Below are 27906 nucleotides of genomic sequence, written 5' to 3' on the forward strand. Positions count from 1 at the left end.
CTTGCGTGCTGTGAGCTATCTACAACCTCATCATCATCTTCTTCTTCGTCCCTAAAACCTGTTTCCGTGTTGCCTCCATCTCCATTGAAGGAGTCAAACAACACGGCTGGGGTAGTGGTGGCTGAACCCCCTAAAATGGCATGCAGCTTATCATAGAAGCAGCACGTTTGGGGCTCTGACCTGGAGCGGCCGTTTGCCTCTCTGGTTTTCTGATAGGCTTGCCTCAGCTCCTTCAGTTTCATGCGGCACTGCTTCGGGTCCCTGTTATGGCCTCTGTCCTTCATGCCCTGGGAGATTTTGACAAAGGTTTTGGCATTTCGAAAACTGGAACAGAGTTCTGATAGCACGGATTCCTCTCCCCATACAGCGATCAGATCCCGTACCTCCTGTTCGGTCCATGCTGGAGCTCTTTTGCGATTCTGGGACTCCATCATGGTCACCTGTGCTGATGAGCTCTGCATGGTCACCTGCAGCTTGCCACGCTGGCCAAACAGGAAATGAGATTCAAAAGTTCGCGGTTCTTTTCCTGTCTACCTGGCCAGTGCATCTTAGTTGAGAGTGCTGTCCAGAGCGGTCACAATGGAGCACTCTGGGATAGCTCCCGGAGGCCAATGCCATTGAATTGTGTCCACAGTACCCCAAATTCGACCCGGCAAGGCCGATTTAAGAGCTAATCCACTTGTCGGGGTGGAGTAAGGAAATCGATTTTAAGAGCTCTTTAAGTCGAAAAAAAGGGTGCAGGTTTACATCGATTTAACGCTGCTAAATTCGACCTAAAGTCCTAGTGTAGACCAGGGCTTAGGTAATAGGGAGTACCTTTATTGGAGCAACAGGTACCCTAAGGGCATGCTTGGGTCAAGACAGTCTCCATGCATACGGTGGGCACCCTGGTGATGCAGAAGGGATCTGGAGGATGTCATTCTATCATCCAGGGAGGTCATTCACTGAAGGATGGTGGGGCGCATTGCAGGGCAGTATTGAACAGACCAGTTGCAACAGCAGCACTTTCCGGCTTCATTGGCACTAATGGGTGGCTTTGCACGGAACAATCGTAGTCTCAGTGGTGGTGTGAATGTTAATTGTTGCAACAAATTTTGTATGTGAACACCAGGTGTGTTACAGTCATGCCAAGAATCTGCAATGCACAAATGTTGTAGGCCATAATGTTCTAAATATCTGTAGGGTAACCCTAAGTATAGTATAGAATGATAGACATATCTGCAGAATAAACACCAAGTATTTTTTTAACTCTGTAAAGTGATCTGCATCTCAAATATACTACTTACATTTATATTTTCGAGAAATAATACTGTGTTATATCTCCACAGGTGTCAGTGATATCTCCCCTTCTACAAGTTTACCACCTCTTGTTGAAGGCCAGTTGCGTTGTTTTCTCAAGTTAACAGTCAGTAAAATTTTATGGATGGTCTCTAAACTGCCTACTTCTGTTCTCATCCGGGTGAGGTGGTGGGGGGAGACATCAGATGGTACGCTGTTTAATCCCAGGAATACTTCACAGACTGAGCAAAAAGCAGTGAAAACCACCACCCGCTATGCAATTCGCTGTGGGCCAAAACAGTTTGCCTCATACCTGACAGGTACAACAGCTGTATCCTCTGTATTAATTTTGCAGTTGAAATTGTTTGTATATGGCAACTATTCAGTAGACTTTAGCAGGAATTGGGAAGTGCATTAATAAGTAATAAAACATAACTTAATTTTATTTTTACTGAATCTAAAAGGTGGTTTTATGTAGTGTCTTATGTTTGATATTTCAAAGGGCATTGCATGTTTATAACCCTCAGGAGAATCATCAAAATAAAAAGCTATTCCATACTACTAGATGTTCTTAAATATACTTGTAGATTGATCATGGCAAAAGTATTCAAGAGACAGAGTGACAGCTCTGTGTCTTCTGGCCAAAGAATTGTCACAATAAGCATCCTGTGTTTCTGCAGCTGAAATGTCATGAAGACAAAACAATCCCATCAAGTGCCTTTTAAAAAAACCAAAAACTTTAAGGCCCCAATCCTCCAGCAAGCTCTGTATCACCTTACACTTGTATGAACCTTTATTGGAGGATTGGGGTCTTAAGTAGTTTAAGTGCTTCTGTGCGATATTATTACTTGTAAGTATGTAAACCATATTTATAGTAATTTCTTAGCAGTATAACATTTCTCTACCTGTTACATGTCCTAGTAATAATACTCTTTATCTAGTGCTTTTCATCCCTAGAGCTCAGTGCTTTACAAAGGAGGCAAAGTATCATCTCTATTTTACAGATGGGGAAACTGATGCATACAGGGGAAAGTGACTTGCCTGTTGTCACCCATCAAACCAGAGCCAAGGATTAAACCCAGGTCCCCGGAATCACTATCAAGTGCTTCATCCACTAGACCTCATTGTCTCGCATATAGTCCCCCTCTCCCTATTTTAATTATGCTTTTTTGTTTTGTTTTTTCGCATTTCATTCTGGTTTTTAATTTTGAAGTTTTAATTATATTTTAACTAGGGCTATCAAGTAATTAAAACATTCACAATTGTGTGATTAAATAAATGAATTGCCATTAATCATGTGATTAATCGTGCAGTTAATAATAGAATACCATTTATTTAAATATATTTGGATGCTTTCTACATTTTCACATATATTTAAATTATAACATAGAATACAGAGTGTACAGTGATCACTTTATATTTATTTTTTATTACAAATATTTTCACGGTAAAAAACAAAAGAAATAGTATTTTTCAGTTCACCTCAGACGCATACTGTAGTGCAATCTCTTTATCATGAAAGTTGAACTTACAAATGCAGAATTATGTACAAAAAAAACCTGCATTCAAAAATAAAACAATATAAAACTTTAGAACCTGCAAGTCCACTCAGTCCTACATGTTCAGCCAATCACTCAGACAAACAAGTTTGTTTACATTTGCAGAAGATAATGCTGATTACAAGGTCATCTGAAAGTGAGAGCAGGCATTCACAATACACTGTTGTAGCTGGTGTCGCAAGATATTTACGTGCTAGATGCACTAAAGATTCATATGTGCTTTCATGATTCCACAGGACATGCATGCACGCTGATGATGGTTCTGCTCGATAATGATCCAAAGCAGTGCAGACTAATGTGTGTTCATTTTCATCATCTGAGACAAATGCCACCAGCAGACAGTTGATTTTCTTTTTTGATGGTTCAGGTTCTATAGTTTCTGCATCGGAGTGTTGCTCTTTTAAGACTTCTGAAAGCATGCTCTGCCCCTTGTCCCTCTCTGATTTTGGAAGGCACTTCAGATTCTTAAACCTTGGGTCGAGTGCTGTAACTATCTTTAGAAATCTCACATTGGTACCTTCTTTGCGTTTTGTCAGATCTGCAGTGAAAGTGTTCTTAAAACGAACAACATGTGCTTGGTCATCATCCGAGACTGCTACAATGTGAAATATATGGCAGAATGCGTGTAAAACAGAGTAGGAGACATATAATTGTCCCCTAAGGAATTCAGTCACAAATTTAATTAACGCATTATTTTTTTAACAAGCGTCATCAGCATGGAAGCATGTCCTCTGGAATAGTGGCCAAAGCATGAAGGGGCACACAAATATTTAGCATATCTGGCACATAAATACCTTGCAATGCCAGGTACAAAAGTGCCATGGGAATGCCTGTTCTCGCTTTCAGGTGACGTAAATAAGAAGCAGGCAGCATTATCTCCCGTAAATGTAAACAAACTTGTTTGTCTGAGCGATTGGCTGAACAAGAAGTAGGACTGAGTGAACTTGTAGACTCTAAAGTTTTATATTGTTTTGTTTTTGAGTGCAGTTATGTAACAAAAAATCTATATTTGTAAATTGCACTTTCATGATAAAGAGATTGCACTACTACGCTACTTGTAAAATACTATTTTTGTTTATCATTTTTACAGTGCAAATATTTGTAATCAAAGTAATAATATAAAGTGAGCACTGTACACTTTGTATTCTGTGTTGTAATTTAAATCAATATATTTGAAAATGTAGAAAAGCATCCAAAAATATTTAATAAATTTCAATTGGTATTCTGTTGTTTAGCCTTGCGATTAAAACTGCAATTAATTTTTTTAATCACGATTAATTTTTTTGAGTTAATCTCATGAGGTAAATGCGATTAATTGACAGCCCTAATTTTTAACTGCAATATTGTTGTTGTTCACAAAGGGTTTTTTAATATGTTGTCTTATGCCAGATCTAAGTTAGCTGTTCCTGTCTCCTGTAGATATGGGTGTTCTTTTGTTGGAGGTAATGACCAAACCTGACCATCTTCCAATTGGTAGAGCTCAAATCAATGGACTATCACAACTATCTCCAAGCCACCCAATCAGTGGATTTTTCACTGTTATTTCACCAACATCTGAGAAATTAGGAGAACTGCAGGTAGTACTGAAATCTCTTTCTCCACAACTCACCTGAGCCAGCCAAGATTTTAAAAAATTGGTGCCTAGAATTAGACTTGTAAACCTATATTTAACCTTAAGTATTTGTTTTTGAAAGTCCTGCTTCGGGGCTATATTCCCTTGAAGAAACTAATTCCTTTGATTGAAAATGTGTAATGTGAACTAACTGCTTGTAAATATTCCAGAGATTAAGCTAGTATCTAACACAACTGTATTGAATACATAGCCTCTTGTACGGGAAATGCAGCATGCTATGTAATACGGAAAGAAAAACAACTGTAGAATGTTTGGCACATTTAATTAAAAAGCACATTCTTCTTACATTGTGTCTTTCAGGTATCTCTAGTCTTAGAGCCCTTGTCTGAAACCTATGACAGTAGCAGCTCCATCCCAACCACAGATGTGAGTTTAGACATTGCTGCTTCTGCTCAGGGAACCAGAGGAATGACTGAATCCAGCAAGACTCCGTTTCTTGCTCCTGCACAACTGCATGGACCACCTGGTATGGCTGGAAGAGAGTCTGTTAACAGTAGCAGGGCCGCTACTCCAAGGTAACTTTTTTTTCCAGATAAAATAAAGGAATGTCTTTTCATTTCAAATGTTTTATTAAGCATCAGCAATGTGTTTATGACTAAGGCTGTAAGAAAATCATGGGCCGCAATTTTGTTGTGGAAATAGCAACTTTATAAAGCTTCCACAAATTTGAGTGGTGGTGTGCCCCATGCTCCAGGTCACACCGCCGCTCACTCAGATTTGGGACCAACTGACCCTCCATCACACTTACCTTCAAAAGCAGAGCGGGAACACACGGCATGTCTTTTGTGCTGACCACCCCACAACCACAACTCTAACAAACCAGCTGCTATTTTTGAACCAAACAATCAAAACTTTTTTACAGCCTTATATATGACTCATGGATTAAGAAGTACATCCATGTGTAGTCTAAATCATGTTGTAATTAGGCATGTAAGAAAAGAATAAAGGGCCAGATCCTCAGCTGATATAAATCTGCAAAGCCCCATTGACTTCATTGGAGCTATGTGGTTTACATAAGCTGAAGATGTGGCCCATAATGTTTTAATTATAATTTGAGTCAGCATATTTCATAGTTCGAATGTAAGAACGGAAGTCAGGATTTTCTCTATGCAGCCAAATACAAATATGTCCTGTTTTTCTTTGAGGTGGGGGATACAGTACTCTGATTAAGGAATGTGCATAAGAGTTTGAGGAGCACTATATTTACAAATCAACTTTGGGTTTTACTAAACTTTATCTTTTTAAATAGAGGAATAGACCACTTGCTCTTTCAAGAGAATTCTGAGAACATAAAGAACAGTTTCTCTGGGTCTCAGCATCGTCTGATTTTACCAGATGAAAATTTAAAAGTGAATCCTCCAAAGAAACAGGCATCATTTCCCAACAGTTCTGATCTTGAATTGCAAGCAGGAACACCTGTGGGGAGCCACAGTAATGCACATGTGCTGTCTTTGCACAACCCAACTACAAAAGACCTCCTTTCAGGTTTGTAAATATTTGCCATCAGGGTTTAGGTTTCATTTGAAACTGTACAAGCTCATTAATATTTCAGCTAGCTGACATGTGATACAAGTTGGTGCTCTTGTAAAACTGAAGGCTTCAGGATAAGTGTTTCTTGTAATGTTCTAGAGACAGTATTTGGAACTTAAACTGACAGTCAAAACACTTTTTGTATTTAATATATAAAGATTTAATTTAGTGCTGGTCCTATTGGGATCCAGGAAGTGGGCGGGCGAAAGCCCACCCACTGCTAAAGGACCCCCCTCAGCCTACGGGGAGGATCCACAGGACCTGGAAGCCAAGTGATTCTGGGGGACAACTAATGAAATAACAGGGACAGGAGTGTGGTCAAAGGGTAAAACGAAGGGAACCTGACGGGGACATCGAGCAGAGAACCCCAGACAGCGCCCACTGCTCCTTGAAGGCGTCAAGGGAGCCAGTGGACACCGCCCAGAGGAACTCTGCCCAGATATGTGAACGGACAGAGGGTCGGAAATAGGCCCCACAGTCACAGGAGGCCCCGTTGGCCAACTTCCTCTCCCTGGTTTTATAGATGGCCACTTTAGCCAAGGCCAGGAGGAGGTTGACCAGATGGTCCCTTGACTGTGGGGCCATGGATAGGGAGTGCGTAGATAAGGAGGTGAGGGGAAAAGTGCAGCCAGAAACGTAACAGGATATCTGTGAGGAGCTGGAATAGAGGCTGCAGCCTGGCGCACTCCAGGTAAACATGCGCCAGGGTCTCCCTCGCGCTGCAGAAAGGGGCAGGTGTCTGGGACGGGGTAAACCATGCCAAGTACACACCCGTGCTCCTGGCCCTGTGAAGGAGCAGCCAACTGATATCCCCGGCGGGCTTCGGGACTGGAGGCAGGTGGCCTGATTATCCATAGAACAGGTATAGTATGGGCAGCAGCTGTACAAATTACCTCATCCTGCCCTACCTCATACTGCCTCATCTCTGACCTGGAGGAACAAGAAGGGAATATCAGTCTCCTAGCCTATTTAATCCTTGATTTTATCTGCTGAGATGGCTATCAAGAGTGCAAACTGTGTTAGTGGGATTTTTTCTATGCAATCAGCACTTGTTTGATAAGAATTGGACTTAGATCACTAACTTAGTTGCTATAGGCCACCAAATTAGCTGTCAGGCTTTAGTATTATTAGCTCACTGTCATCCTGAGCTGGATTTAGATGAGTAAATTAGCAATGGAAACTTCCCATATCCTATTGCCAATTTTCTGAGCTGTCCATTGTATTTACTGAGAAATCTTGAAATTGGACTGCTAGTGAGGAACCTTTGGATGTCAAGCCAACCTTCCATGGGTTAATCTGGCTACCATACCCTCTCTCCACCATCTGGTTCAGTCTATCTAGCACAAATGAGTTGTGCCTCATACTGCCCTGTGCTCAAGACTGAAGTAGGCTCCCTCTAACTCCCCGTTGTGTTATATGTTTTATGGTATATAACAAGTTTAATCTCCAATATGTCAAGGGCTCTTTATAATGACAGACATAGATATAAAATTTACATCTGGCATATTTACTTTGTATGCACATGGCTTTTCTGTTTTAAATTACATTTTAATTTTGAATTTTTATTCTTTATTTTCCAGCTCTTCTGGATCAAGGCAATAAACTCCGCAATGCCATGGCTGTTTCTGCATTGAAATCCAGCCCAGATACTGACGTTGAGTTGAATGAAGTGCATCCTTCTGTAAAGAGAGACACTTTCAAAGCAACAGCAAAGTGAGCTTGAAGGAGGGAGTGTGTTTTACTTCCAAGCCATAAATTTCAAGGCATTATCATATTTTCCTATAATGATGTGATTTGTCTCACATCTTTCAGAATTCTTATTCAAACAGTTGTAAATAAGTGCCTGTATTTCACCTCACCAGTTGCAGTCCATATTGGTAATGACTTAACGTCAGTGCCATCTGAAGGTCATTCAGTGATCTGTCTGATATGAGTGAGTAGGTCTCTTCGTGATGTACAGGTATCCACAATTGGCAACCTTGCTGGTAGTTTAAGCAGAGTCAAAAGGTTACCTGAGTTTAGAGGCTGAGATACCCAGTCAGACCTAAAAGAGATACCACAGTTTGAAGCATGTTTGGTAGGGAGACAGTTTCCGCGCTGCTGCCTATGCTATATTTGATTTGTAAATAAGTAGAGGATTTCAGTCTCCCCAGGAATGTTGATCAGGCACCTTTCATGAGCACTTTAAAAAAATAAAAAGAGAAAGAATGAGAAAAAGCATAGAGAGCCTGCAGCTGCTATGTTTATATTGCAGGATTGGGCTGCACTTTTGGCACATTATAAACTTATACTTACAATTTTTGATCCAAAGTTGTAACTTTAAGTCAAATCTACCTAGTGCTGTACAACAGAATTTGTCCTTTTTGTACTTAGGGAGTTAAAATGCAAATAGAAACACACTGTATATAGGTTTTTATTTGTGCTAAATGAGAGAAAATCTGTTTATTTGATAGCTAAAATGAATAAAATCTGGAACAAACCAGAAACACTTATTATCCTTATTCCTCCTCCTGATCCCTCTTCACTGGAATAACTGTCATCCAGGAGCCTTAAAACCTTGGACCCTGATGTTACATCCACTGCTGAAGATCCACTTCTCCTAGCATCTGAATACACAGTTCAAGAATTTGACTCCCATGCTGAAAAAAGAGCAATACAACTGCTACTGGGCAGGTGAGTGCCATGGCAGGCATTGAGATGTTGTCGTAAACATTCCCAAAATGACCCAGTTATCTATTCCTTGTATTATATGGGATACTGGTTGAGTCAGTGCATCCTCTCCATCATTGCTGGAAATATTTTGGAGTACGGGGTTATCGGGTGGTGGTAAGAGAAAATATTTTACACTTGGAGTTTGTGCCCACTTTTGTGAGGGTTTTTTGTTCAAGCAATATAGCTGATGTTGTTGGAAGACTAAGCACTGTTTCTAGTGCAAATTGATTTGTAGTTACTTATTACTTATGTTTTGCCTGCAGAGATACTAGGCAAATGTTAGGCAAAAAATATACAATCTAGACTTTAAGCAAAATAGAGAATGGCACTAGTTATATTTACCCTTTGCCCAATTATTAATTTGCCTCTTCTCCACTCTTAATCCAAAGAGTTGCTTACGTTTGTATGTGGCTTTTCAAGATAGGGTATATACACATGTACACAATATATATATATTTTTAAAACACCATCCTTAACTGTTGTTGAAACCTAAATTAACTTTTTTTTTTAATTACTTTTCCCCATTTATAATTGCTTCCTTTTTGCATTTCAGTTAAATAGTGAAGCCAAGTTAGGCCCTCATCCTGCAAAGATTTATATATTTTAGTACATTTACTAACTTAGAAGTTAAATTAAGTAAAAACTTAATAGACATGAGTGGTGCCATTGACTTCACTGGAGCTACTTGCTCACACAAAGTTAAGAATGTGCTTAAATCTTTGCAGATTCAGAATCCTAATCAGTTTCCCTTTCTGGTTTTCTTGCCATTGTGTTCTTGTATTTTCCCGCTTTGAGGGAAAGTTAAATTTTTTTTTTCACTTTTTTTTTTTGGTGCCAGCAAAATCAGTGAAAATCTGTCTTTTCACTTTTTTTGTAAACTCCCCTTCTTTTTATTTAACAGTCTAACGTATTGGAGGAATATCCAGATTTTAGATTGACGCTTGTGAATGGTACCATATTGACAGCCTTGGAAAATGCAGTTGTTGCTCTGTTCCAAAGCTAGGAGCACAAGAAGTGTTCCACTAATGTACCTTTACCCTGTTCCCAATGAACAATGTGAGAGTTGGCTCTCCATGCCCATGCAAATCTGGGTGTCTGAATGCTATCCTGACGTTCAGATGTGGTGGTGAAGTTGTGTGCTGAAATTGAGAACTTCCTAATGGGAATTGGACTGACATTCACCAGCTCATCTCAGAAAAGGGGCAGGTTTAAAATACCACTTTGTGAAAACTTTTTAAAAAGTAGGTTATTAATAATGTTTTTTGGGGAAAAGGGATGCTTTTTAATTCAGGGCATTGGTAATGGGGTATGAAGCCTTTCACTTCTACAGTAGGTCACTAGCAGATATCCAGCCAGGTTGGTAGTAACTGAAAGTTGTTGTTATCTGGTAGCTATTCAGTGACTTATTCAACTTGCCACTCCTAAGTCCTTCCCCCTTTTGACAGTTTTAGAAGCAAGGCCAAAGACTCAAGGGCCAATGGAAAGCAGGCTACCCATTAATCCCTTTAGGACAGTGATACTCAGACCTCAATGGATCAAATTAGCGATCAACATTACCCAAAAGAGCCACAGTAGTGTCGATTCATTCTTTCATTTACAATTATTATATCTCACAGCAAAATTACTGACCAACTATTCTGTAATTGGTTAATAACATAGCAAATGCATCCTGATTAGTTAATAAGTTAGATTAGTTAATAATTAAATCATGCAGTGTTTTAATATCATGAGCTGCAAAAAGCTGCAGGAGACACATTAAAGAGACATTTGTGGCTCCCAAGCCTCAGCCTGCTTTAGGAGGCTTTAGGAGTTCTATTCAGATCAGGTTTGAGACACATTGTGAGGGAAGCTTGTTTTGTTTCTGCCTGTGCCATATCTCTTACCTGGACTCTTCATTACTGTCAAGCACTATCTTCACTGTTGCTAGTTTGAACATCACAACTAAGTTCAAATCTGGATATAAAGGTGGCTGTTCTATAAACAATGCCATTAGAATTTATATGAAACTGCTATATTAAGAGGGATATTTTTTCCTCCTCTTGTGTCCACAGTGCTGATTTATCCCCTGTGCATATCTGGGATGGGACAGGTTCCCCTCCAGAATCTCTCTCTGCAGGAAGTGAGGTGTATGACAGTGAGCTGAATGATCCTCACTATGATCAGAGTCTCCTGGAGAATTTGTTTTACACAGCTCATGTAAGTGGGGGACGAGGGGAAGATGCTTAGGCCACAGTTCTATAGTAAAAGAAAATCAAGACATCAGATGAGAAGGAAGATAGATGTCTTAGTATCTATAAGGCATTTTTGTAATGTAGCCTATAGAAGTTTGCCAATATATTAAAAATTACATTAAAAACTGATAAAAGAACATTATTAAGATGACAGTCAAGCACTCAAATCGGGAAATGCCAGAACAAAGAATGCCCATGCAACGTTAATTCTGTTCCCTTGTGAGTATGCTTTTTGATAGTCTGATTACATGATCACATGCTATTTTTCCCACCCTCATTTATTGTGGCTGTTGTGTACCTTTTGTTGGCGTTGATAATAATAAATTTTTATTTTTTCTGATATCTTTTTAGAAGTCTGATACCAGTTTAAGTGACTTCCTCAGTGATGATGAGGATGTTATATCATCTAAAAAAGTAATCAGGACAAAAAAGCTTGTGAAAGGTGACCACGAAAACCATCAGAGGTCACAAAAAACTTTGGATTCTAGCATCTGTGATCAGAAAGAAAAGGCAACAGAAATGAAACCCAGGTGAACAGTTCAGTTACAGACTCCTTTGTGCAGTAGCCGCCAATCATAAGTTGCCATTAACAATAGTTATGCAGTGGTTCTCAACCCACGGCTTGTTGCAGAGCTCAGTTGGGAGGGTATCCTGTCTTATGCAGTTAGAATTGCATGGAAAGAAAACGTCTGCACTTTTCCTTCTTTACTGTAAGTAAATAACACATTTTAATTTAGAAGCCACCTTCATTATCTGCAATTTACATACTTTGACTGTAAAGGGTGAGTAAAAAACTTTTGTGATGAAAAGTGCAGTACAGTGAAAAAACAAATGTGCGTATTCACGTATTGTGAACCATGCATCCGATGAAGTGAGCTGTAGCTCACGAAAGCTTATGCTCAAATAAATTGGTTAGTCTCTAAGGTGCCACAAGTACTCCTTTTCTTTTTGCAAATACAGACTAACACGGCTGTTACTCTGAAACCTGTCATTTAAAAAAAATAAAACAACCACCCTCCTGCCAGCCTACAGTTTTCCCTTAGAGTTTTGCTGCAATGAATGTTTGTCTAAACTGGATTCTCTGCTTTAACCCTTTTCAGCTGTTCTCCTGCTAGACCGCTACCACTTTCTGAAGCTCCCACAGAATACACAGAGGAAGGTCAAGCCATAACCTTAAATGTGGATAGGCTGGCTTTGCTGGGTCGAATACACTTAGCCAGAGTCATAATTGAAAGCTTGAGAATTCCTCCTGAAAGCACCCAGACTACACCAGGCAAGAAAAGCTTTACAGGGAAACCACCAAGACCAGCTTTAGCTAAAAAGCGGTAAGAATTATTTTTAGGATTTTTTTTTTTTCCAGAGTAGCAGCCGTGTTAGTCTGTATCAGCAAAAAGAACAGGAGTACTTGTGGCACCTTAGAGACTAACAAATTTATTATTTATTTATTTCATGAGCTACAGCTCACTTCATTGGATCCATAGAATGGAACATATAGTAAGAGATAGATAGATAGATACAGATAAGTTAGAAGTTACCATACAAACTGTGAGAGGCTAATTAGTTAAGATGAGCTATTATCAGCAGGAAAAAAAGACTTTTGTAGTGATGATCAAGATGGCCCATTTAGACAGTTGACAAGAAGGTGTGAGGACACTTAACTTAAGGAAATAGATTCAATATGTCACATCTAGATGTCAAGATGGCCCATCTAAACAGACTCCAATGAGAAACTGCTGAGCTTGAATTAATATGCAAACTAGATATCATTAACTTGGGTTTGAATAGAGACTGGGAGTGGCTGGGTCATTACACATATTAAATCTATTTCCTTAAGTTAAGTATCCTCACACCTTCTTGTCAACTGTCTAAATGGCAGGTTTCAGAGTAGCAGCCGTGTTAGTCTGTATTCGCAAAAAGAAAAGGAGTACTTGTGGCACCTTAGAGATTAACAAATTTATTTGAGCATAAGCTTTTGTGAGCTACAGCTCACTTCATCGGATGCCATCTTGATTATCACTACAAAAGTTTTTTTTTTCTTCTGCTAATAATAGCTCATCTTAACTAATTAGCCTCTCACAGTTTGTATGGTAACTTCTAACTTACCTGTGTGTGTGTGTGTGTACATAGTCTGATTATGTGTGTGTGTATATATATATATATGTATATAATCACACTATATGTTCCATTCTATGCATCCGATGAAGTGAGCTGTAGCTCATGAAAGCTTATGCTCTAAGAAATTTGTTAATCTCTAAGGTGCCACAAGTACTCCTGTAATTTTTTTTTTTTGTATGCCTTTGTTTGATTTTGGAACCAGGGTTCTCTGAATGCTGGTGCTTTGTTCAATTGACCTTATTTCAACAGGGTCCTAAGGTTCTTTCCTCCTCCTCTCCTTGTCTTAAAAAGTAACACATCATAGACTTCTAAACAAAATACAGTGATAAAATACGCAGCGTGGTAGCCGTGTTGGTCCCAGGATATTAGAGAGACAAGGTGGTTGAGGAGTGCTGGGTACAATCAAAATAGCGTGTCTCTCACCAACAGAAGTTGGTCAAATAAAAGGTATTACTGTGACGGGATCCCCCCAGGGTGCAGCCTGAGACTGTGGGACCGCTATGCCCCCTTAACTCTCTCCAGCCTGGGCTGTCTCTCACAGTGCCTTGCTAGTGACCAGCAGCAAGCCCCTCCAGGCGCTGTGATCACTCAGCACAACAGGATGTGGAGCCCCACACCCGGCTATATTGCATGAATGCTCCCAGAGCCACTCAGGAATCACACAGAAAGGCACCAGCCTTCAGAAATGTACCGTCTAATTTATTAATTGGTTTACCACTTCAACAACAGAAAGGGGATATACACCAGCCTTTGTCAAACCTGAGCAGATTTGCCCTCACACTTCATACCAACTCACTGGTAAAGATAAACAGTTAAATGAATTTATGGACTATAAAAGATAGGCAAAAAGTCAGAGTTAGTTACCAAAAGAAATAAAATCTAAGCACGCAGTCTAAACTCTCCACCCTATTAGACTGGGCAGCAACTAGAAGCAGTTTTTCCTCACCCACTGGATATTGCAGCCCATAGTATACAGATTTCACCTTTGAAATCTGGTCCAGTCCCCCCAGTTGGAGTTTCAAGTCTTCAGCATCCTTGTTGCTTGCAGTGTAGGTGGGTGAAGGAGAAAGGCCGAGAATGTGTCCACTCTGTCTGTTTCATACCCTCAGTTCATGTGCTTGGAAAACACAAGTCCAGGCATGTCTGGGGGTATTGCTGAGTCTCTCCAAGCAAAGTTGAGCAATTCCCCTGGTGTGGCCTCATGCAGGTGAGTCATTGAATTGTAGCCCCCTTACTGGACAATACACTGTTGATGGGTTGTTTCACACCCCGCCCGGGCGTTGGTTACTTTCCTAGCTGTTGCCTCTGGGAAGCTAATAGCTGGCTGATACCCAAAAACATGCTGTAAGTTGGGGAATGTCTACACTGGCAGAGTTACAGTACTGGCAGTTACAGTGCCACTCAGAGAGCGCTGAAGGGAAACTGCTGTTGTGTGTTCACACTGTCAGCTGTCCTTGCAATAGCGTGTTCACACTTGCGACACTTGCAGCGGTATTTGGAGCAGTGCACTCTGGACAGCTGTCCCACAGAGCATCTATTCCTCTTCTGCCGCTAAGAGTTGTGGGAAGGTGGAGGGGGTCATAGGGCATCCTGAGTCCTGTCTCAATGCCCCATGATGCATTTGTTCGCATCCCAGCAATCCCTGTGCTTCCGTCTGCATTTGGCGCCATCTTTCAACGGTTTGTGTGCTGCATGCTCTGCCCCTTCCATCTGCAGGGATAGATCTTGCACGGTTGACCATTATGCTGCTTGCTCTCCCTAACACGGGGTAGTGGAGTTATTCCTTAAACTACAAAGGCAAGAGGAGTGCGGCATAGATCTCGCCATGTGTACTAGCTACTACACAAGATTGCTTGTGGCATTCACGGAGGTGCTGACCGCAGTGGAATACCACTTTTGGGCTCGGGAAACAAGCACTGAGTGGTGGGATCACATCCTCGTGCATGTCTGGGATGTCAAGGAATGGCTGCAGAACTTTCGGATGAGGAAAGCCACATTCATGGAACTGTGTGAGGAGCTCACCCCAGCCATGCGGCGCAAGGACACAAGAATGAGAGCTGCCCTGTTGTTGCAGAAGCTTGTGGCTATTGCACTGTGGAAGCTGGCTACTCCAGACTGCTACCAATCGGTTGCTAACCAGTTCGGAGTGGGAAAGTCGACCGTTGGACTCATGTTGACAGAAGTGTGCAGGGCCATTAATTGCATCCTGCTCTGAAAGACCGTGACTCTGGGCAACGTGCATGACAGTTTAGATGGCTTTGCACAAATGGTCTTCCCTAACTGCCGAGGGGCGATAGATGGCATGCATATTCCAATTCTGGCACCAGACCATCTAGCCACCGAGTACATTAATCGGAAGGGGTATTTCTCAATGGTTCTCCAGGAGCTTATGGATCACCGTGAGTGTTTCATGGACATTAACGCAAGCTGGTTCGGAAAGGTGCATGACGCATGCATCTGTCAGAACACTGACCTGTTCAGGAAGCTGCAAGCAGGGACTTTCTTCCCAGATCAAAAGATCACCGTAGGGGAAGTCAAAATGCTCATTGTGTATTGAGTGCAGTGGGTACTGGGAGTCTGCAGGGCTGGATTGTGACAGGGCAGGAGTGGAATGCCGCGGGTACAGACTGGAGTCAGGAGGTTGATAAGAGTGTGTTGGTGGTGTCTGGGGAGTGCATGGGAAAGAGTTTTGTGATAGCGGCTGCAGGGGAGGGCAGGCATGGAGCTGCTCGGTTTGCAGCGTTAGTAGCGCCTGGACCATCTCCACTTGGCGCTCCATAAGATTTAAGAGCCGCTCTGTGGCTTCGTTCTAGTGTGCCGCGTTCTCCTTTCAGTCCTTCTTCTCACTGTCCCCTCACTCCCTCAATTCTTGTTTTTCAGCTGCGGAGTGCATCATGGCATCACGCAGAAAGTCCTCTAATTCTTTATGGCCGCTTTCTAAGTCTGTGCTGCCGTTCAGCCGGCAATAACAGAGAGGGAGGCTGGGCTCCCAAGTTCATATATGTGAAGGCAAAATGCAACATTTTACAGAAGCAGCATTGTTTGCAATACACAGACCACTGATTCAGTGATTAAAAACACAGCCACTTTTCACATACCTGTCACTAACTGGCTGATCCTAGGCAAGCACACATGAGCTAGAAAACCCCCAAAATGGTGAGTAATTGCAGTGGAGGGGAAATCAGTGTTCCAGGACCATACTGTACACTGGGCACGTGGCTCTTGGGAAGAGCCAGTGCTGTAGAGGGGGCCTTATAATCATTCCTGTCCCCACATTTTCCACAGACTGTGTTCATTATGGAAGATATTTTGCTGCTGAGGGTGAGCAGGGAATCAAGGGGAGGGTCTTCTCCAAGACTGCGGCTTCTGCCCTGCGGCTTCTGCGGCTCGTCTGTGTGCAGCAATGGTTTCCTCCCCCTCCCCCAGTGATGGCAGAGTGGCGTGGAGAAGTTACCCTTAATGGGGCAAGAAACAAAGCAGGTCTGCCAAAGAACCTGCGGCAGCAGATTGCCCAGTGTCTCCATGAGAGTTTCCTGGAGATCTCTAAAGCAGATTCCTGTGAAGTGAGGGAGTCAATCAACACCCTGTTCCGTTGCTCAGACTAGGCATGTGGTGTATGCACATCATATAGATACAAGCCTGGTTTCTGCAACCCTCCTGTCCCCAACAACTCGCTTCAGTGATTCCCAAAATCAAAGCCACTTACCATGGGCCTCCTCTCCTGTTTGTGCTTCGCCAAGATCCGACAGCTGTGACTGGCTAGCCTCCTCCGGGGTAGAGAAGAGCTCCTGGCTGCATGCATCGCTGACCTCCGAGTCATCCTCTGCCTCTGCTCCCCCTCACATCCTCGTCCAAGATTTCCTCCTCCTGGCTCGGTCCACTCTCGATTGGCATCGCGAGCCACCAAAGTATCTACAGTGGCTTTTGCAGTGAAGGTGGAGTCACCACCGAATATCGTGTCCGGCTCTTTTTAGAACCAGCAGCTTGTGGTCGCAGCACCGGAGCAGTGGTTTCCCTCCCGCCCCTTGTGTTAGGCGTTCCACAGCTCATTCCCTTTGACCCCGCACTGCAGCGTATCCTGGTCATGGCCCCTTTCTGTCATGCATCGTGAAATCTGTCCGTAGGTATCCTCATTCTTATGGCTGGAGCGCAGCTGGGAATGGACAGCCTCCTCTCCCCAAATGCTGATGAGGTCCAGCAGCTTGGCATTGCATAGAGCAGGCGTGGGCACCTAGAAAGATGCACCAAGACCACTGCATGCGTCACTGAGCAAACAGGAAGGGGACTTTCAAAATTCCCAAGGAATTTAAGGGGTGGGGCTCACGGTTGCTCATCTGAGGGCAGGGAAGTAGAGTTAAAACCGATTACCAGAGAGGCGAGAACAGGCATTGTGGGACACCTCCCAGAGGCCAGTCGCAGTGCTGTAATCGACCAGGGTGTTTACACGGCCAGTGCAGAAAGCTCTACGGCTCTTGTCAGGGTGGTTGATTGTTTGTTTTTTTTTTACAGCACTGCAACTGCGCAGTTTCTGTGCATTAAGTGGCTTGGCAGTGTGTACACCTCGGGAGTTACAACGCAAAAACTTGCCAGCGTAGACAAGGCCTTAATAACAACCATACAACACAATTCTTATAACTTCACATACATTAATGATCTATATATATATATATACAGGTAAATGACTTTCAGCAGATCATAACATTTTCCCTGATACTTTACAAGGCATGCTTTATATGTAATATCACAAATATGTACAAATGAGGAATATGGGGGGTTACAGGGTGCTCCCCCAAGGTACAAAACGTCTCAGTTACCTCACCCACCTTGTCTCATTGATAGACTTCAACAAGATCAAGATATTTTAAGGTCAGGTTGTGTATTTCTCTATGGTTTTGAGGAACTCTATGTGTGTATTGTGGGTGTTTGCGTCCTGGAAATGAAAGCAAGTTTGTGGAGAAGAAGAATCTCTGAGGGCATTTGGATAATCTGATGTTTGCAGGGTAAAGCATATGAATTGAGATTAGTCTGGGTAATAAAGTTGTCTTAATTGGTTATTTCCTTGATAGAAAATGCATTTAAGCAATCTTAACTCTAATTTAACAAATGTTGTTCTTGGATATTGTGTAAGTAACAATATTGCATTACATTGAAGAATAAATTCTTTTTCATCTCTTTAGTTCTTTAACCGAGTCACAGTAGCAACAGCGCTCGGATAAAACATGCAATAAAAAAAAAAGGTGGTCCCCTAATATTGAAGGACCTGTGAGCCCAATAACGTGGGCTTGTGGACACTGTGGCTGCAAAGTTTACTCCTGTTGTGTATGGCCTTATTAGGGGCACTACACCATTGTTAGCCTAGGATCTTTAATTCACTTTTTCATTTGTAGCACTTTCTTTGTTGAGTACCACTTTCCAGTGGGAGTCTCCAAAAATGGAACAGGACAGATTTCCCTAACAACAGAAGTGATTCGCATAGCTTCAAGTAAAATCACAGGTGAAGGTAAGACTTTTATTTTTTCTTAATCTTAATTGTATTGAATTCTATACTTTTTAGAAATTTATTAGCTCTTTCTGATATTTTATTATGCTTTGTGGAAGGAAGACCCAAAACATTCACTCGTGAACTTGCATAGATTGCATCTGACCCAGGATAGGTGGTCGGTGCTAGGACCACAGGGGCTTTGGAGATGAAATGCTCTCCTGCAGGGAGAAGGGATCTAAACATAATTGAGTTTAATATTAAAAATGAATGAATGAATAAATGAGATGGCAATAGCAGACTTGCCCCCAACGGAAAACTTTCTTAACGCACAGGTATGGCTGAGCATTTGTTACTCCTCCAAAAAGGTAAGTTTCTCTTATAACAGAATTGAATAGCTAAAAACTCAAGATAGTCTATTTTAAGGTTCCAGCAAGATCCTCATACTCCATCCATCATAGCTGTCAAAAACAACAAGGAGTCTGGTGGCACCTTAAAGACTAACAGATTTATTTGGGCATAAGCTTTTGTGAGTAAAAAAAACACTTCTTCTTTAAGATGCCACCGGATTCCTTGTTGTTGTTGTGGATACAGACTAACACGGCTACCCCCTCATACTTGACTCATAGCTGTCAATCTTCCTTACAGTGGTGAAATTTCAACAGCGTTCTGTGTTCCCTATTCACTTTGGTGGAATGATGATAGAGCACTGGTGGAACTCTGATCTTGCTTTCAAAATCTACATGAGAAAAAGCACACAGAAAAAGGTACTTGCCACAAGTTAATCAGTGTAAGCAAAACTTTATGCGTTTGGGCACCCAAATACTTTTGTACAATCTGATGTCCTTTGTACATTATCTACAGTGCTGCATTGGAATTGCTCTAATCTCAATCACAAGAGAAAGACAGACAAAATTGATGGCATCCAAATGGGCTGCTGCTTTAAAATATCTCAGTACTTATTACTTAAAAGGGGTTGAGGTATGTGCAGCTGCTTTTAGGGGAATAATATGGTGTTCATCTTGCTATCTCAGTTCAAGACTGAAAAGCCCAAATATGTTTCTCCTTCACCCTTCTCTAAAATCACAGTATTGCCGTTTAAGGAGTAGAGGGTGGATTTAAGCATTAACCATCAAACAGACATGAGTAATCCAGCATAACCCAGTGCTACTGCATGGAAGATGTATACATTAAGTTGAGTAGGCCTTTAAGAACACAGCAAGGTTGAAAGGGGGCATGATTCGTTTCATTTTCCTGAAGGAGGGGCTCAGCTGCCAAAAGCTTGGAAAACACTAGAGTAACCTGTGCATCTGAAAAAAAATAAAATGTATATTCCTTTTGGATAAATGAGTACATGTAAGTAATCACATTCACGTAATCTGCCTACAGAAAGTCAGGGAGTGGGTTTAACTCAGTTCAGATATTGTTATAATCGGCGATAACATTAAACATATCATTCTCCATTTGCCCTAATAATCATTTTCTAATGGAAAATGATGAATAATTTATCTCCTTGGTAAGTGTAAAATCATATTCTATCCCTGGAATCTGGGATGCTTATCTTGCAGTGATCCAAAAGTCTCACAGAAATTGAGATCTCTCCGTTACCATCATCCCGTGCTGATGCCTGGATGAGGAACTAATAGAAACCTTAGTTCTATACAAGCTGGGTTTGTATTAATATAACATTGAGACTTTGTGCTGAAAAGGAGAACAGTGGTGTGAAGGCTCCTTCAGAAGTTGTCACTTCACAATAACTCCCGGGTTTCTTCCTGATGAGAAAATCTTTCAGAAATCTTAGAAGTAATTTATTTTTTTTCTGTCCTCAGCCGGTAGTGATTGGCTCAGCAACTCTTACACTGCGGAAGGTTATTCAGTCTGAATTGCTCACTGTCAGCTGTGAACTACCTGTGGAGGAAGAGGGAGGTCAGATGCAGCTTGGACCTATTAAGGTAAATAAATTCCCGTACAATGTTTGAGTTAAATCATCTTTTACGGTTATATTTTGGTGGCTGAATATTCTTTTTCTTTTTCTTTTTTTCTTTTTCTTTTTCTTTTCTTCTTAACTTTGATGCCACATCTTAAAGCTGGAGGTTTGTGGCTACAGCAGAGTAGAACCCTGATATCTATATTTTACAAAGGCTTTGGGGAGACACCTGTAACTGTCTTAAAATCAGGAGTTCTGATTGTAGTTCCTCTGAGTACAGTGTAGAACCATCCAGTTCAGGTGAAGGGGAGGGGGAGGAGGAGGAGGAGGAGTCTACCTGGGAATTTCAGCCCTATAGAGTTGGGGAATCCCTGGGGAATGTAAGCAAAGGTTGGTTCAGTTACTTTTGTAGTCCACCAGAGTGGCAAGTCTTTTCTATTATAACACTTGAAAAACCCACTGACCAGGGTGAGTGGGCAGATTCCTTTCTCCCAAGAGCAGGGGAAGCTATGGAGCAGAGTGGCCAGGGAACTGATCTACTTGCCACTCAGTAGCAGTGTAGAGATTGAGACCATTGTGTATGGGCTGAGTTAGTGAATGGAAGGATAAGCATGACTGTGTTGGTTACAGGGGAGAATGGAATGGGATAGTGTGAGAAAGGAGAAGAATGGAGGGTGGATGAGAAAGGAGGAATAGAATGGCGGGGGGAGGAATGCAGTGGATTGTGCAAATGACGGGAAAGAGAGGGAATGGAGCCTGAGGAGGGAGAGATTTGGAGACAAGTAAAATGAATGGGGAAATCAGTGGTGAAAGAGGAAGAGACCGAGAACAGGAGGAAAGGAAGGAGTGTAGAGGTGGCTTAAATGAAGGGGGAAAGAAATAAAGGGAAGGAAATATTACAAAACAGAAAAATTAAACTGGAATAGTCATTGAAAGATGAAGGAAAAGACAAAGAATACCGTAGCAGGAGAGGAAAAAATGAAGAGAAGAGATAGGAAGAGAGAAGGAAGTACAAATGAAAGGGAGGAATTCAATGCCAAAGTATTGTGATCAAATAATGCTATATAATGTGGACAAAAATAATATATAGACATGTCCAGAAAAAGTGCCCAATGAGAGGTAATATTTTTTCCCTTGGCTAGTTGGTATCAAGTACATTTTTCAAGCTGTATTATTGCATAAGTTTGAAATTGTCCAGGTTTTCTTCATGGCTGGGCGGGGGGCGTATTAGAGAGGCATCGTTTTATTTAGCAAATCTTTCTATAGGATTTCTTGCAGTAAGGGTTGAGATTCATGATCAACACATATCCATAAATGAGCTTTTAGGGTTCTGGAAGGAAAATTAATGCAGTTGTTAAACCAAGTATGCTATATATTTCTGACTTGATATTTCTGGGCCTGTTCTTCATAGAGGGCAGATATTCTGATTAAATATTTTCTCGTTATATAATGCAGGTATCATTGGAGCTAGCAGCTGATAACAAAGACTTTAGTATTGCCAATGCCAGGTCAGCTAGTACTGTCCAGCAAGCCCCAGTTTATGCCATCAGAAGTCCAGGGATTAAGTTACAAGAAGCTGACAAAAATGTTATACATGCAAAAAGCCCTCGACTTTTGAAAGAAAGCAACCAGGAAACCTCAAAGAGAACAGAAGTACCCAGCACAGGGGCGCTGCAGTCACCACCATCCATTCCATTGTCTGCATCCCGTAACTTGATGACAGAAATCAGTGCATCGGAAGAGGATGGATTATTATTGCATGTATTGTTAATGGTGCCCGATGGAAAGGATTTTATTGCTGGAAACTCTGGAATCCATGGTTCCTGTAATGTGTATTTAAACTGCAAACTGTTCAGCACAGAGGAGGCAACAAGATCTGCTGTCATGTGGGGCACAACACAACCTGCCTTTAGCTTTTCTCAGGCAAGTCACTCCTGTTATACTGTCTAAATTGCATATTCCTGTGAGGGCAAACTTTTTCCCAAGCCCAAGTTTTTATCTTAATACAAGCCATAAGGACTTCTCTGTCTATCTTTTTTTGATGTATTAAAGTGCTCTTATTACTACTTTGATCATACCACAAACCATGAAAAATGCAGGTCAGTGGGTCCTGGAATTGCCCAAACAAGACCTTTAAAATTCCAGAGGAAAGTAGGCAGGGAAGCCCGTATATAATAAAGCAAGGCAAAGAAGGCAACTACTCTTTGCGGGAAGGGAAAGAGATGCTTAGAATGTTGTGTCCAATGCTGTATGGTTGGAGGGATGACTTTATTTCTTTATAACCTGTATTTTTTTATCTTCACATTAGTCATTAGTCAGCACAAAAGCTAGTTAATGCAATGTTAAGGGGAAGAATACTCAGCCAGGAAATTCCAAAAGTTTTGACTTCTGTTGTTACACAAACTCATCCATGTTTCACATACTGTTGTATTTACATCATTTTGACTAAATTGTTATAGCAGAAATCCCTTTTTTGTTGTTGTTGTCTGTTGTTTTTTGTTTTGTTTTTCTTGGGGTTTTTTCTTTAAAAAATGTCAAATCTGTTTTCCCCAGTTTTATTGCAGGATTCATTGGGAGTCTTAGAGATGTGAATTGTGGGGGTCCTCAGGCCTTAATTGAAGGTGTTGTTCCACTGAAAGATGTATCAAAAACATATTTTTATCCCAAGTCACTTCACTGGTATTTATGATAAATAGGTGTTACTCCCCCCTGCCCCCCCAATAAAAAAGTTTAAAACAATCTAAATAAAAATCTCTTGCCATCTCAATCACACTTTTTTTTGTATGGTATGTTTTCCAAATCTACCAAAACTGGGTAGACAAGCCTGAACTGAATTTTTTATTTGGGTCTCCAACTAATAGTACTCGGCAAATCTTCCTCTGTTAAAACAGAATACTCTGTATTTGACAAACAGCTTCCCCTTCTGTTTTAATACAGTTTGCTTCATTTACTAGTTGTGCAGTAAACTCTCTCCCATACTAGGTGATACCTATTTCATTGACTCCCAAACATCTGGAGAGACTCAAGAACAATGTAATGGTTATTGAAGCTTGGAACAAGATGCGAACCCCTGGATGCGACAGACTACTAGGACTGGTGAAGCTTCCTCTGCATCAGTTTTACATGTCATTCAAGTAAACAGGCTCTTGAACTTTTTGTTCTGTTTTTGACCAGAGTGTGGAGTATGTACTGACCAGTGGCAGGGGAAAGAATGAGAATGTATGTCCTTATAGCAGCTTACAGTGTGAGTCTGCTCTGCATTGTAGGATGCAAGAATTGAGGGCCAGACTCTAAAACACGTGTCCTTGGTCAGACTGGAAAGGCTTTGTCAACAGTGCAAAATGTCTGATCCAAATTATTGTTAACCTATATTCTCCATGGGAACTTTGCTAAAGTAGCATTGGCATTAAGTCCCTGATCCTGCAATCAGATCCTTGGAGGTGGATTCAGAAGTCTGTGCAGAGCCCACTTTAAAGGGGCCATACATGAGTTCAGGAGTCTGCCATAGCTGATAATTGCAAGGTCAGGCCCTAGATTTATAACAAGAAAATCTACAAGACAAGCAACTGTGGTCCCACTGATGTTCACTAATGTGAAGTGTGTGACTTTCACTACTTTAAATCCACCATTTGCACAGCATTGTTGTGCAGAAACGAGCCCATAGAAATGAAGACCGCTGCAGTGCTGTCCAACTAAACCAACTTAACTTATCTTGTTTGTAAGAAAATATATCTGTAGCAGATCAACCTGACCATTCTCAAATAGCAAGCCATGGCTTTCATGGTTATCATTAGTTACATTGGATTAGCATAGTAATTGGTATGTGCATTATAAACAGTATTCGGTGCCTTCCACTTGTTTCAATCTGTCCTTTCCCAAACTGTGACTGAAATAAGCAGGTGATCTTATCTGTAAGACTACCATGGAACTGTCAGTTTACATAGCACAGGTTAGTGCTTCTTACATAAAAATATTGTCTGAATAGCTCAACTTTTAGTTGTAATTGTCTCATTATCAGGTGGTCTTTCCTGAACGTTTCTTTTTTCCTCTTTTGTTCAGGATTTTGATTCCTTCCTTCCTTCCTTCCTTAATTTAATGGTAGCTTTTTTCAATCAATGCCTGCCTAAAGTGATTTAAAATTGATCAAAATAAAGGCCACAAAATATATTATTTTTAATTCAAGTTACTGGTTCATGACATTTCGGTCAAATTAAACAGAGGAGCAAATCCAGTTAGTGCCTCAGTTATGTGGAAGGTGCTTTATTATTCAATTCAGTGCACATTAGACACTGGGATTTATCAAGAAGTAAATACATGTTGCTATGTCTTCCGACTACTACCACTAAAGGCCTTGATGTTTCTGTCCATTGTCACCCATCTTTTTGTTCTTTTTCAATGGTTTTTAACTAGTAAAATCATACACTCAATGGCTGTTTTTGTAGTCTAGTGGCAGTATGTTGTGCTCCCAAATGGGGATCTTTGGACAGATCCCTAGCTCTCATCGTTCATTTGCTGGGCTGGCAGTAGCTGAGAGCATTTACCTAATTTCCCAGAGACCACTGCTCACTAGCTGGTGAAGGTAGTTTCTCCTATCCACCAGAAGGGGCATCAGTATGATGTGAAGTCCAAAGGTTGTGGTGGGGGGGAAGCAGTGTCTCCTTATCTGTGATGGGCAATTGTAAGACCAAAGTTTTTTTATTTTTGTTGTTTTGGTTTTTTTGAAGGGTAATAGATTGGCTTGTCTCGTTGCATTGAGGGCTTCAGGTGAAATGAGTTGTATAAACATGTGATACCCTAGTGGCTTGTTCTGATACCTGTTTTTTCATCTCCAGAGACCCCAAGATTTCTCGCCTGCTACTTCAAGCTCAGTATCCAGTGGTTGCAGTGGACAGCTATATGTCTGTGATGGATGTTTTTACAGGCAATAAAAACGGGAGCCTGAGGGTCATTCTAGCAATGGGTTCAGCTGATCAAATAGTGGCCCTGCAGAGAGTAAAAAATGAAGAAGGAACTGTACCTCCCATCATGCTGCGGCCTCCCCACTCTCTGGATCCTCCCTCTGTGAGTCACTCAATGGTATGCTCCCATAACTGCTGTTTTAGCTTTTAGAGACTCATTACATAAGAACGGCCATACTGGGTCAGACCAAAGGTCCATCTAGCCCTGTCTTCCGGCAGGGGCCAATCTCACCTTGTTCAGTTTATCTTTGATAAACTAGGGGTCCCTCATCTTTCTTTTTTGTCAGAGCCCATCTTACAGTAGGTTGTCACCCCTCATTCCAAACAATGGCACAATTGCTGTTATCTATACTCTACTTTTTTTTCCCTATCCTTTCCCTCCTCCCCTTTTTGTCTCCATTCCCTTTTATCCCATTCTCTTGTTTTTTTCCCTCTTTTTTTCTTTGTTTTAGTTTATTGTTACATAGATACATACATAGATATTAAGGTCAGAAGGAACCATTATGATCATCTAGTATGACCTCCTGCACAATGCAGGCCACAGAATCTCACCCACCCACTCCTGCAATAAACCTCTCACCTATGTCTGTGCTTATTGAAGTCCTCAAACCATGGTTTAAAAACTTCAAGGAGCAGAGAATCCTCCAGCTAGTGACCCATGCCCCACGCTACAGAGGAAGGTGAAAAACCTCCATGGCCTCTTCCAATCTGCCCTGGAGGAAAATTCCTTCCCGACCCCAAATATGGCGATCAGCTGAACCCTGAGCATATGGGCAAGATTCACCAGCCAGATACCCAGGAAAGAATTCTCTGCAGTAAGTCAGATCCCACCCCATCTAACATCCCATCACAGACCATTGGGCCTATTTCCCATGAATATTTAAAGGTCAATTAATTGCCAAAATCATGTTATCCCATCATACCTTCTCCTCCATAAACTTATTGAGTTTAATCTTGAAGCCAGATAGGTCATTTGCCCCCGCTGCTTCCCTTGGAAGGCTATTCAAAAACTTCACTCCTCTGATGGTTAGAAACCTTCGTCTAATTTCAAGTCTAAACTTCCCGATTATATATTTTTATCCATTTGTTCTTGTGTCCACTTTGGTACTAAGTTTAAATAATTCCTCTCCCTCTCCGGTATTTACCCCTCTGATATATTTATAGAGAGCAATCATATGACGAGATAACTGGCTCTGTGGATGAAGGGAAAGCAGTGGACGTGTTGTTCCTTGACTTTAGCAAAGCTTTTGACACGGTCTCCCACAGTATTCTTGCCAGCAAGTTAAAGAAGTATGGGCTGGATGAATGGACTATAACGTGAATAGAAAGCTGGCTAGATTGTCTGGCTCAACGGGTAGTGATCAATGGCTCCATGTCTAGCTGGCAGCCGGTATCAAGAGGAGTGCCACAGGGGTCGGTCCTGGGGCCGGTTTTGTTCAATATCTTCATAAATGATCTGGAGGATGGTGTGGATTGCACTCTAAGCAAGTTTGCAGATGTCACTAAACTGGGAGGAGTGGTAGGTACACTGGAAGGTAGGGATAGGATACAGAGGGACCTAGACAAATTGGAGGATTGGGCCAAAAGAAATCTGATGAGGTTCAACAAGGACAAGTGCAGAGTCCTGCACTTAGGACAGAAGAATCCAATGCACCGCTACAGACTAGGGACCGAATGGCTAGGCAGCAGTTCTGCAGAAAAGGACCTAGGGGTTACAGTGGACAAGAAGATGGATATGAGTCAGCAGTGTGCCCTTGTTGCCAAGAAGGCCAATGGCATTTTGGGATGTATAAGTAGGGGCATAGCGAGCAGATCGAGGGACGTGATCGTCCCCCCTCTATTTGACATTGGTGAGGCCTCATCTGGAGTACTGTGTCCAGTTTTGGGCCCCACACTAAAAGAAGGATGTGGAAAAATTGGAAAGAGTTCAGCGGAGGGCAACAAAAATGATTAGGGGTCTGGAACACATGACTTATGAGGAGAGGCTGAGGGAACTAGGGATGTTTAGTCTTCAGAAGAGAAGAATGAGGGGGGATTTGATAGCTGCTTTCCACTACCTGAAAGGGGGTTCCAAAGAGGATGGCTCTAGACTGTTCTCAGTGGTAGCAGATGACAGAACAAGGAGTAATGGTCTCAAGTTGCAGTGGGGGAGATTTAGGTTGGATATTAGGAAAAACTTTTTCACTAGGAGGGTGGTGAAACACTGGAATGCATTACCTAGGGAGGTGGTGGAATCTCCTTCCCTAGAAGTTTTTAAGGTCAGGCTTGACAAAGCCCTGCCTGGGATAATTTAGTCGGGGATCGGTCCTGCTTTGATCAGGGGGTTGGCCTAGATGACTTCCTGAGGTCCCTTCCATGATATTCTATGATTCTATGATCCATATCTCCCCTCAACCTTCTTTTAGTTAGGCTAAACAAGCCAAGCCCGCTCACTACCAGAAAACCATATTTTTGTGTCCATTGGTGGTTCTCTAAGGCCTGGTC

At 41.6% G+C, this 27906-nt stretch overlaps 1 protein-coding gene across 4 annotated transcripts in view; it reads left to right on the forward strand.

The window, feature by feature from the left end:
* C2CD3 (C2 domain containing 3 centriole elongation regulator) overlaps window positions 1-27906 on the forward strand; it is a 92064-nt gene that overhangs the window by 5196 nt on the left and 58962 nt on the right. For 3 of the 4 annotated variants that reach the window (XM_084620152.1, XM_084620153.1, XM_084620154.1), the window contains 15 exons: window positions 1329-1598; window positions 4257-4414; window positions 4771-4985; window positions 5720-5955; window positions 7581-7713; window positions 8545-8673; window positions 10764-10908; window positions 11295-11473; window positions 12044-12268; window positions 18446-18558; window positions 19186-19304; window positions 20367-20489; window positions 21920-22387; window positions 23447-23598; window positions 25297-25540. In XM_084620152.1, coding sequence (XP_084476278.1) covers window positions 1329-1598; window positions 4257-4414; window positions 4771-4985; window positions 5720-5955; window positions 7581-7713; window positions 8545-8673; window positions 10764-10908; window positions 11295-11473; window positions 12044-12268; window positions 18446-18558; window positions 19186-19304; window positions 20367-20489; window positions 21920-22387; window positions 23447-23598; window positions 25297-25540 — 2909 coding nt within the window. Of the gene's footprint in view, window positions 1-1328; window positions 1599-4256; window positions 4415-4770; window positions 4986-5719; window positions 5956-7580; window positions 7714-8544; window positions 8674-10763; window positions 10909-11294; window positions 11474-12043; window positions 12269-18445; window positions 18559-19185; window positions 19305-20366; window positions 20490-21919; window positions 22388-23446; window positions 23599-25296; window positions 25541-27906 lie in introns of those variants that run through there. The other variant, XM_084620155.1, reaches the window with a different exon arrangement.

The sequence above is a fragment of the Lepidochelys olivacea genome, assembly GCF_965140295.1.
Source record: "Lepidochelys olivacea isolate rLepOli2 genome assembly, chromosome: 1".
Classification (NCBI taxonomy): domain Eukaryota; kingdom Metazoa; phylum Chordata; order Testudines; family Cheloniidae; genus Lepidochelys; species Lepidochelys olivacea.